At 41.5% G+C, this 11,684-nt stretch overlaps 1 protein-coding gene across 1 annotated transcript in view; it reads left to right on the forward strand.

Annotated features, from left to right (window-relative positions):
• The window catches only part of bltp3a (bridge-like lipid transfer protein family member 3A), a 30,502-nt gene extending 26,270 nt beyond the window's left edge, over positions 1 to 4,232 (forward strand). Inside the window, exons 15-18 of the mRNA XM_016236643.1 lie at positions 2,342 to 2,616; positions 2,823 to 2,931; positions 3,040 to 3,125; positions 4,140 to 4,232. Coding sequence (XP_016092129.1) covers positions 2,342 to 2,616; positions 2,823 to 2,931; positions 3,040 to 3,125; positions 4,140 to 4,232 — 563 coding nt within the window. The remainder of the gene's footprint in view (positions 1 to 2,341; positions 2,617 to 2,822; positions 2,932 to 3,039; positions 3,126 to 4,139) is intronic.
• The last annotated feature ends 7,452 nt before the right edge of the window (positions 4,233 to 11,684 follow it).

Genomic DNA, 11,684 nt, shown 5'->3' on the forward strand with positions numbered 1-11,684 from the left:
CCTCTGCAGTGAATGGGTGCCGTCAGAATGAGAGTCCAAACAGCTAAAAGGCCGGAACACTCCAAGCCGATGGTATTTTATATACTATATAATATTTTCATAACAACATGTTATTCATAATGACATAACAATTCAAATTCAAAAAATTATCAACATTTTATTCAAAATGGTAAGCAAGCACTGCTTTATGTTTTGTATGTCTGCGTATATCTGCTTATGTCTTGTATATTGTTTCTGTTTCTCCTTTTGAATGATGAATCTATACTATTGATAGCTGCTGATATAGACAGTTAACTCCTCTCATGCAGGCACAAAAGGCACGTGCTAGTTTGCAATCGGCTGTAGTCTGTTCAAGTGCAGCGTTTTGGTCCAGACACAGCTGATGTGAGGCAACGACATTGGCTTTCGTCGTCACTAATTTTTTGAAGTCGGCTTGTTGTGTCCTGGCATTGATAAAAACTTCAAAATAATTCACAAGTAATCCACACGACTCCAATCCATCAATTAACATCTTGTGAAGCGAAAAGATGTGTTTGATGGAAACAAATCCATCAAGTCGTTTTTAAATTCAAATCGTTGCTTCTGGCTAAAATATGAGTCCTCGATCCATAATTTTGCCTTCTCTGGTGAAAATGTCGTCTCGTCTGAGTGAAATCGGCACAGATCAAGCACCGTTTACAAACGAAAACTGTCCAAAACCGTTCCAAACAAATATGCGAGTGGATTTTAATGTAAAAGTACAAGAGGGGATGGACTTTTTCACTGGAGGAAGCGTTATTATGGATTATGGACTCAAATTTTGGCCAGAAGCAACGGTTTAGAGTTGAAACACCTTAAAGGGTTAGTTCACCCAAAAATGAAAATTAGCCTGCGTTTTACTCACCCCCGAGGCATCCGAGGTGTATATGACTTTCTTCTTTCAAACGAATCCAGTCGGAGTTATATTAAAAATTGTCTTTGATCTTTCAAGCTGTATAATGGCACTCAGCGGGTGTTGCATGCATCAGTCCAAAAGAAGTTAAATAAAAAGTGCCAATCCATAAAAAAAAAAGAGTCTCACACAGCTCCGGGGGGTGAACAAAGTCCTCCTGTAGCAAATCGATGCGTTTTTGTTAGAAAAATATCCATATTCAAAACTTAATAATCACTTTAATGTAGCTTGCGCTAACATTTGTACACGGAAGCAGGTCCGGGCGCATGCGCCGGTGAGTCTCGTGAAAACCAACGTTTGTTAACAGGAGCAAAGGAAGCAAAGTTTCCTTACTTTAGCAAAGAAAAACCAGTCTCCTCTTGGCTTATATCGAAATCCTTCAACATTCTTCTTTACAAATCCTCGTTTACAACAGTGAGCGCAAGCTAGATTCAAGTGATTATTAACTTTTGAATATGGATATTTGTCTTACAAAAACGCATCAGCAACGCTACAGGAGGCCTTTGTTCACCCTCCGGAGCCGTGTGAGACACTTTTTTTTTTATTTTTATTTTTATTTATTTTTTTTTTCAAGGATGGGCGATTTTTATTTAAGTTCTTTTGGACTGAAGCAATGCAACACCCGCTGAGTGCCATTAAACAGCTTGAAAGATCAAATACAATTTTTTATATAACTCTGACTGGATTCGTCTGAGAGAAGAAAGTCATATACACCTAGGATGCCTCGGGGGTGAGTAAAACACAGCCTAATTTTCATTTTTGGGTGAACTAACCCTTTAATGATGGATTTGTTTCTTACAAACATACAGCTTTTTTCTTCACAAGGTGTTAACTGATGGAGTGGTGTGGATTATTGTGATGTTTTTATCAGCTGTTTGGACTCTCATTCTGACGGCACCCATTCACTGCGGAGCATCCACTGGTGAGCAAGTGATGTAATGCTACATTTCTCCAAATCTGATCTGATTAAGAAACAAACTCATTTACATCTTGAATGGCCTGAGGGTGAGTACATTTTAAGCAGGATTTTTTTTCCTTTAAGAAAAACGATCCCTGTGTGCAAACACATTGCCCATGCTACTGAACACTGGGGAAATTGGATATTGGTGTTTAGGGTTAGATCAGGTGATACTCCCATAGTATTCAAGGTATGTCCCTCTTCACTCCCTGGATATGAAGTCAGGAGCTTGTGCATCTCCAACCACTAATTATTCACGACTCACAGGATGCAGTCTGCTCCTTCAACCATACGTTAATCTGTCTGAGCAACCACCATTTATTTTAATTACCTCTCTCGTGCGCTTCTTTTCTATGGTAACTGATTTTCAGTCTGCTGTTAACACCATGTGTGTGCAGATACATGCAGTATGGCACTTATTTAAGATTTACCAAAACATATGCACTCCACAGCTGGTTCTTCCTCTCCAAGTGCTCCTCTGTCTCCCGGGCCCCGGTCTCTCTCCTGTCCCCCAACAGCAGCCCTCAGGTTGGAGATGGGACCACGTGCGGGCAGACACTCTCCTCTGTCTGAGAGCGTGGGCTTCATGGAAATGTGCCTGACAGGGTGCAAAGCAGAGCTCCTGGCTTCTACCTTAAACATGCTGGGACCCTTCCTGGAGGATGAGCTCAGCGCAGACCCCCAGCCAATGAGACTGTGGTTACGGGACACTGCTATTACACTAAAGGTGAGAATGAGGGTCAAATGATGCCCACACTCTCTCATCCTAATCCGAGCTAATGGAAGACTAGTCATTCTCTTTGATAGATTATCAGTTATGTGTTTAGTGACAGTGACTGCAAAATGTTGTAGCATTAAAGCATTTCACTAAGTAAGACAAGACAAAGGCAGTGAAAAATGTTTTCTGCTCACTGTTTTCTCCGTTTCTGACAGGATGATGGTCCTCGTGTCTACCCGACCGCTCCTCAATCAGTTCCTGTGCTCTTCTCTCTGGACGGCATTGTTTTGGAGCGTATGGATGATGGAATCCTCAGCTTGAGACGTGAGTCCTTTGGGTTTGAGTTACAGCAGCTGCTCAGATTACAGGAAATCTGTGCTGTCACCTGTTAAACTAACGTTTGCTTCCTCTGTTTCACTTTTACGCACGCAGCTGCGCAGAGCCAGTCAGGGATTGAGTCAGAAGGGGACAAAGATAGAGCTGGCCAATCCTGCTCTAGAGCTGAGGAGAAGAACAAGGTATGATATATTAGAAAATGATCATACGCAATGCAATGTTGCATTATTTAATGTGTTTAGCCTGTTTCAGTTTGGTTTTAGATGTTAAATGAAACTTCTGCCTCTATTGTAGTTTTCAAATCCCATTTTCACTCACATTTAATGTTCAAGATGCCTGATGTCATAGAAAAATGAAAGAAGGAATGACTTCTGACATTGTTGACATTAAACCTATTATGACGCATCTTGACACACCATATTTTAATTATACACAAGCGTGAATGAGCTTTGTATGGTAGCCCATATTCGCCATGTAAGAAAAAAAATTATGCTTTGGTAAATGCATACCAATGCATTTTGGCTTTGGACACAAGTCAAAATTCAGAGATGGAACTTGAAATTTAAATAATAAATATAGAAGTGGAAATTATGAGATACTAGTCGAAATTGAGATAAAAAGGCAAATTAATTGACAAAATAAAATTGAAATATTTGTCATTATGTTTGACTTTTTAGCTCATAATTTCACCTTTTTGTAATATCAACTATCATAATTGACTTAAGTCATTTTCAACTTTTTTGGCATAATTATGTTTGTCATTAATTTCGACTTGTCATTGTTTTTGTCAATTTCAACATGTCATAATTATGACTTATCTCATAATGTTGACCTTGTCATTTCTCTTTTTACTTTTTCATTTTAATTTTCTCATAATTATGACTTGATAATCTCCGTTTCGAACTTTTATCTCATAACTGACTTAGCATCTTATAATTTAAAATGGTCATAGTTGTGCTTTTTATGCCATAATTATGTGGCCTTTTTATGTGGCCAAAATGGGCTTGCATAAGTTTTTAGGGCATTTTGTGTGTGTGTGTGTGTGTGTGTGTGTGTGTGTGTGAGTGTCTGTGTGTGTGTTCTTGTCAGAGAAATAAACATTTTGTTGTAGACACTTGCCTCTGCTGACTTAAAGTTCTCATCCATCCCTTTCTGACGTCTGAGAGTGAAATCACATGTCATCCAGTTCTCTTCAGTCTCTGCGAGTGTCCTCCATGAGTCTTCCTGTAGTGACGCTTCTCTTTCTACTCTACACCAATTCACCAAGTTCCCAGTTGGAGGAGGACTGAAGTCAACAGTGAAACGGATGCTCACTTTACATCTCAGATCAGTTTCCTGTGAGGTTCCCTAACTGTTAAGATGCTGCCTGAAGGAAACGGCTAGGTTTCGGAACAGAGCTGTTGATTTGATTTTTTATTGGCTGCTATTCAGCGTGTAAAGTACAGCCGATGTGTGTGTGTTATTCATGAAAGGAGCTGAAGCAAAAGCACTTTGACGTAAATGCGCTGTATAGATCACAGTTTTTATCTGAGGTTCAGTGTACAAGTTACTACCCAGAAGGTTGGGTTAAACATTTAACCCAACCGCTGGGTCAAAACAACCCAATTGGTGGGTTTGTCCCTATTTTACCCAGCACTGGGTTGTATTTAACCCAGTATTTTTTAGAGTGTACTGTCAACAATTATCTCTATTTCATCAAAGGGATCTTTAGAGAAAATTCTTATATTAAAGCATGTCTTTGCATAAATATGGATTCAGGTGGACACCTGATACAGTTTGCATTTTCATGCGTCATATCCAGAGTAAAGCCGGATATGTGGTTTGTCTCAGAGCAGAATGTTTTGTGCAGCAGATACAATGTAAGATTGTACGATTATCAGGTTTATGGGAAGTTGTGAATTGTTGAGTTGTGCTTGGTTATCTGATGTCTGTAATGGTACGTGTTCATCACTGTTCATGTCCCTCAAGACCTACTATGGTTGAAATTCGTGGGTTTAGTTTGACCTCTAATCTCTTCATTACCATATTCTAATGTAAATTCCCATTTCTGTCACCACCATTAAAGTCCTCGAACAAACTAATATTTAGTTGGTTCTGTGAACCATAACTGTGTGCAAATGTCAAGACCAATGATGATCAATAAAATGTTTCTTAAAATTGAACTTTGTGTATCTTCTGTGAGTTACTTTCTCTAACATCACACTTATTCAACTGAGAAAAGAACAATATAGTAGTTTTATAAGCTAGAAGAAAAAATCTGAATAAATGTCCGAAACAGTAATTCTGCTGTAGAGAAATGGAAGTTAAGTTAATGTTGAGTAACTTATTTTTAGATACAATCTTGCCAATTCTGCTTCGCCAACAAGAATGGGTGATGCTATAGAGCTGCCGCAAAAATGGAAGTTCAATGACAAATTTCTAAAAATGGCTGCACACTTGTTTCTCTGACACATAAGGTCTATATCATTGTAAGAGTCACTGAAACATCTGAACACTAGCCTGAAACCGGACCGATAACAACACTGGGGCTTCCACAGACGGTCTATATACATTGGTTGTGGGGATTTTTCTGCAGGTAACATCATTACAAGTGGCTGTTTATGAGTGAGTCATTGAATCATTCATTTAACCAATTCATTGAAAACGCTCATTCATTCTGTAACGAAACCCTGCTACTTTACCGCTTTTCCACTAAGGCTGGTGCTGGAGCTGGAGCCGGTGCTCGGCCAAGAGTGGCACTTGTTCAGATCCAGCATGGCTGTTGGAACTAGCCCCCCCCGCCTAATTTTTGTAATAGTTTTGTGGTTAATTCTTTATTAAACTGACCAGAAATATATAGCCCAGTGCGGATGTATTTTTCTTGCGCGATATTACTGTAATTTTACATTCCGACTTGTAAAAGCCATTCACGTCCTCGTCCTTTTTATGAGCCATTTTCTGAAGCTTCTCAAGCTTCTCGCTTCTCAAGATGGCCAACGTCAATCACATAAGCACATCTCTTTAATAGCGCTCTAGTCTCTGGATAAATGCGCTCAAACCACTTTAGCCTCATGCAATCTATTAACTACGCACATCATAACGTTTTAGGCAAGTAGGCCTACCATATTATGACATAAAATATTTTAATAAAACTGACTTTGTATTTAACCTGATCACGTTTAATAAAAATACATTTGTAAGTTTAATTATAACACTGCATGTTCATGATTATTCAAACAACGGACAAATAATACAGCAAGCAAAGAACATTTACATTATCAAAGAATATCACTGAATTCAGTCTAGCGTGAGTGTAAGCACTCTAAAAAAGCTATGTTATAATCGATGTTGTCTGCAGTGTATGGTGAATTAATCTCTTATTTACATCACATGTACATCTGCACTTTGTTGTTTCTGATGAGCGATTTCGTCAAAGTGCACTGACCAAAAATTTTGAATATCAGCGATGTTAATATTTAGTGAAATCCCCTTAAAGGCACAATATGTAATTTTCGCCGCTACAGGGCGCGTATTCAAAATAACAAAATAGACAAAGGCATGGTTTGATGACGCAGTGACTGAGTGTGGAATCATGGGAGTTGTGGTCTTCATCCCCACGGCCGATGCAATCCGACGGGACTCGGGCAGAAATCATGTTCATGGATGAGCTAATGATTTATTAACGTTGTAGAATGAAGCCGGGCAAGGCTGAAAGCCGTTGAAGCGAAATGAGGCCGCTGAACGAGCGTGACACACGGTTCGAAAGCAGCGGAGCTTTTATTATGCCACAGTCGACCGCTTCCGCTCCTTCCGGTCGTGCGTATGTGGGGGAAAGCAGCGGAGTTTTTATTATGCCACAGTCGACCGCTTCCGCTCCTTCCGGTCGTGCGTATGTGGGGGAAAGCAGCGGAGTTTTTATTATGCCACAGTCGACCGCTTCCGCTCCTTCCGGTCGTGCGTATGTGGGGGAAAGCAGCGGAGTTTTTATTATGCCACAGTCGACCGCTTCCGCTCCTTCCGGTCGTGCGTATGTGGGGGAAAGCAGCGGAGTTTTTATTATGCCACAGTCGACCGCTTCCGCTCCTTCCGGTCGTGCGTATGTGGGGGAAAGCAGCGGAGTTTTTATTATGCCACAGTCGACCGCTTCCGCTCCTTCCGGTCGTGCGTATGTGGGGGAAAGCAGCGGAGTTTTTATTATGCCACAGTCGACCGCTTCCGCTCCTTCCGGTCGTGCGTATGTGGGGGAAAGCAGCGGAGTTTTTATTATGCCACAGTCGACCGCTTCCGCTCCTTCCGGTCGTGCGTATGTGGGGGAAAGCAGCGGAGTTTTTATTATGCCACAGTCGACCGCTTCCGCTCCTTCCGGTCGTGCGTATGTGGGGGAAAGCAGCGGAGTTTTTATTATGCCACAGTCGACCGCTTCCGCTCCTTCCGGTCGTGCGTATGTGGGGGAAAGCAGCGGAGTTTTTATTATGCCACAGTCGACCGCTTCCGCTCCTTCCGGTCGTGCGTATGTGGGGGAAAGCAGCGGAGTTTTTATTATGCCACAGTCGACCGCTTCCGCTCCTTCCGGTCGTGCGTATGTGGGGGAAAGCAGCGGAGTTTTTATTATGCCACAGTCGACCGCTTCCGCTCCTTCCGGTCGTGCGTATGTGGGGGAAAGCAGCGGAGTTTTTATTATGCCACAGTCGACCGCTTCCGCTCCTTCCGGTCGTGCGTATGTGGGGGAAAGCAGCGGAGTTTTTATTATGCCACAGTCGACCGCTTCCGCTCCTTCCGGTCGTGCGTATGTGGGGGAAAGCAGCGGAGTTTTTATTATGCCACAGTCGACCGCTTCCGCTCCTTCCGGTCGTGCGTATGTGGGGGAAAGCAGCGGAGTTTTTATTATGCCACAGTCGACCGCTTCCGCTCCTTCCGGTCGTGCGTATGTGGGGGAAAGCAGCGGAGTTTTTATTATGCCACAGTCGACCGCTTCCGCTCCTTCCGGTCGTGCGTATGTGGGGGAAAGCAGCGGAGTTTTTATTATGCCACAGTCGACCGCTTCCGCTCCTTCCGGTCGTGCGTATGTGGGGGAAAGCAGCGGAGTTTTTATTATGCCACAGTCGACCGCTTCCGCTCCTTCCGGTCGTGCGTATGTGGGGGAAAGCAGCGGAGTTTTTATTATGCCACAGTCGACCGCTTCCGCTCCTTCCGGTCGTGCGTATGTGGGGGAAAGCAGCGGAGTTTTTATTATGCCACAGTCGACCGCTTCCGCTCCTTCCGGTCGTGCGTATGTGGGGGAAAGCAGCGGAGTTTTTATTATGCCACAGTCGACCGCTTCCGCTCCTTCCGGTCGTGCGTATGTGGGGGAAAGCAGCGGAGTTTTTATTATGCCACAGTCGACCGCTTCCGCTCCTTCCGGTCGTGCGTATGTGGGGGAAAGCAGCGGAGTTTTTATTATGCCACAGTCGACCGCTTCCGCTCCTTCCGGTCGTGCGTATGTGGGGGAAAGCAGCGGAGTTTTTATTATGCCACAGTCGACCGCTTCCGCTCCTTCCGGTCGTGCGTATGTGGGGGAAAGCAGCGGAGTTTTTATTATGCCACAGTCGACCGCTTCCGCTCCTTCCGGTCGTGCGTATGTGGGGGAAAGCAGCGGAGTTTTTATTATGCCACAGTCGACCGCTTCCGCTCCTTCCGGTCGTGCGTATGTGGGGGAAAGCAGCGGAGTTTTTATTATGCCACAGTCGACCGCTTCCGCTCCTTCCGGTCGTGCGTATGTGGGGGAAAGCAGCGGAGTTTTTATTATGCCACAGTCGACCGCTTCCGCTCCTTCCGGTCGTGCGTATGTGGGGTAAAGCAGCACTGTTTTATCATACTAGATAAAGTTCTGTTATAACGCACCTGTTCTATTAAAACGCACAACATATTAAAGCGTTTTTGGTGTTTCCATGTTTTCCACAACACAAAACCGGAAATCGAGGGCTTATGATGTAATTGTATGTGGGGTAAAGCAGCGGAGCTTTTATTATGCCACAGTCGACCGCTTCCGCTGCTTCCGGTCGTGTGTATGTGGGGTAAAGCAGCACTGTTTTATCATACTAGATAAAGTTCTGTTATAATGCTACTCTGTGTGGTCGTCACCTGTTCTATTAAAACGCACAACATATTAAAGCGTTTTTGGTGTTTCCATGTTTTCTACAAAACCGGAAATCGAGGGGTTATGACATCATTGGCAGGCGACACAATGACACTATGGACACGGACCGTGTCACGAGTTAAAATTGCTTATTTCTCTGGATTTAAACATTCTTCGAAACATTTGGGATAATGTAAGTACACAAGTCAGCAAAATATATAACACGGTTCTAGTGGTTTTTGGATATTTTAATAAAAAAATCTTACATATTGTGCCTTTAAGTGCAATTTGTAATCATGTCAATTTAAAAGTTTTAAAGTACATTTTAAATCATTATTTTAAAAATCTTTGTCATATTTAAAGTACACTTATAAAGTAATTGACTACCATTTTAACTGCTGTGTTTTTCAGCATTACATTTAAAGTTAATATATTTTACATGTACAAAATTTCAATCATTACAAATGTGTAATTACAAATATATTTCAATACATGACATAAAAGTTTCAATAGAAATTACATTAAATAATATTTTAGTTAATTATGAATGCTTGTCACTGCATTCAGCACTTCACTTGAACCATATTTCAATATCAATATTCAAGACAGTGGGTCAAAATCAGTCACAGCCATCATCCATTAACAGAAATATTTAAGAAAAAATTATTGAATTAAAATCACAAAAGCACAAATATATATGGGTTCGCATATAACTCTGTCTTCATTTGTATGTTAATCTATAAGAGTTTTGGCTGTTTAATATTAGAATTTTGTCAAAAATCCCCCAACATTGCGGTGAATCAGAGGTAAAAAACTAAATAAATACCGTTCAGTTTCTTGCACAGACCGATCGTTTCGTGTCTTTACACATCAATGTATCGTCACGAGCTGCAGGATTTAATTTGGTTTTGTTTGTGTATGTTTTTTTTTTACTCTCAAAGCCGTGATTCCCATTCACTTCCATTATATGACTGACAGACTGCAACGGTTTGAGTTAAAAATCTTGGATGCCCTGGGGGTAAGCAGATAAACATCAAATTTTCATTTTTGGGTGAACTATCCCTTTAAGGGTGTTCACACTTGGCAGGTTTGAATAAAACAAACTCTGGTGCGATCGCTCTGTTAGTGTGGTTTATTTGAATATGTTTGAACACTGTCATCTGAACCTTGGGCCACAGCAAACAAGGGGTCTCGGTCTGCTTCCAAGCAAACTCTGTTGTGGTTCGACTGAAATATGAACATAACATGGATCAAAAACTTAAACCAAAATCCATTGCAGTTTGGTAGAGGTGTCTGGACTGCCATCTCCTTATAGCAGATCTTCATTTGTGTGTGCAACACAGGAGTTCCTGGCGATGTTTTGACTCCTTTACAAATTTTTTATAAAAATTTCAAAGTTCTCAGCTGATAAAAATACCACTATATGTACACACATACAGCAAGTGCATTTATTACAACACACAGCATTATTTGGATGTTCAGTAAGTTCCGTAGCAGTCTGAATGAGGCAGTCTGGTCTGTCTGAATAAGCTACACAACTTTTGCCCAGATTTACAGTTTAGACGAGTCAATGCTTGTTTATGGGGGTAGAATTGTTGCATTATTCCAAATAAATAGATTATGATCCACAAATAAATGTAAAGAGATTTACAAAAAATGTAACATATTGACAAATAAATAGAACGAGATCCACAAATAAATCTCAGAGTTTCACAAACATTAATTAAATTCACAAATAAATAAAATGAGATTTGCAAATAAAAAACATATTCACAAATACATTTTTATGTCACAAACACAACTTTGCCTGCCATTCATTTGTGAATTGCGTCCTGTATACTTGTGGATCGCTCGCTGTGCATTTGTGGATTTTGAAACATTTCTAGGGACAATACGCTGACAATCCACAAATGAGTGGACTCCACCCACCGTCTACTCAAGCCAATCAGATAACAGCAACACTTCGCTGACCAATCGTGTTTTAATTTACTCCTATTTACATAATGCATGTTGATATACCGTTTACTGTTTGATGGAACCATCATTGTTGGTTAAACGAAGCCCAAGTTCCACCAAAAGGCTTATTATGTGAAGCGTAAGCAGTTCAAGTTCAAGGACTTTATTTTTACAACTATGCACACACACACATATATATATACTGAACAAAATTATAAACGCAACGCTTTTGTTTTTGCCCCCATTTTTCATGAGCTGAACTCAAAGATCTAAGACTTTTTCTATGTACACAAAAGGCCTATTTCTCTCAAATATTGTTCACAAATCTGTCTAAATCTGTGTTAGTGAGCACTTCTCCTTTGCCGTGATAATCCATCCACCTCACAGGTGTGGCATATCAAGATGCTGATTAGACAGCATGATTATTGCACAGGTGTGCCTTAGGCTGGCCACAATAAAAGGTCACTCTAAAATGTGCAGTTTTATCACACAGCACAATGCCACAGATGTCGCAAGTTTTGAGGTAGCGTGCGATTGGCATGCTGACTGCAGGAATGTCCACCAGAGCTGTTGCCCGTGAATTGAATGTTCATTTCTCTACCATAAGCCGTCTCCAAAGGCGTTTCAGAGAATTTGGCAGTACATCCAACCGGCCTCACAACCGCAGACCACATGTAACCACACCAGCCCA

The sequence above is a fragment of the Sinocyclocheilus grahami genome, unplaced genomic scaffold (genome assembly GCF_001515645.1).
Source record: "Sinocyclocheilus grahami isolate Dianchi unplaced genomic scaffold, SAMN03320097.WGS_v1.1 scaffold494.1, whole genome shotgun sequence".
Classification (NCBI taxonomy): domain Eukaryota; kingdom Metazoa; phylum Chordata; class Actinopteri; order Cypriniformes; family Cyprinidae; genus Sinocyclocheilus; species Sinocyclocheilus grahami.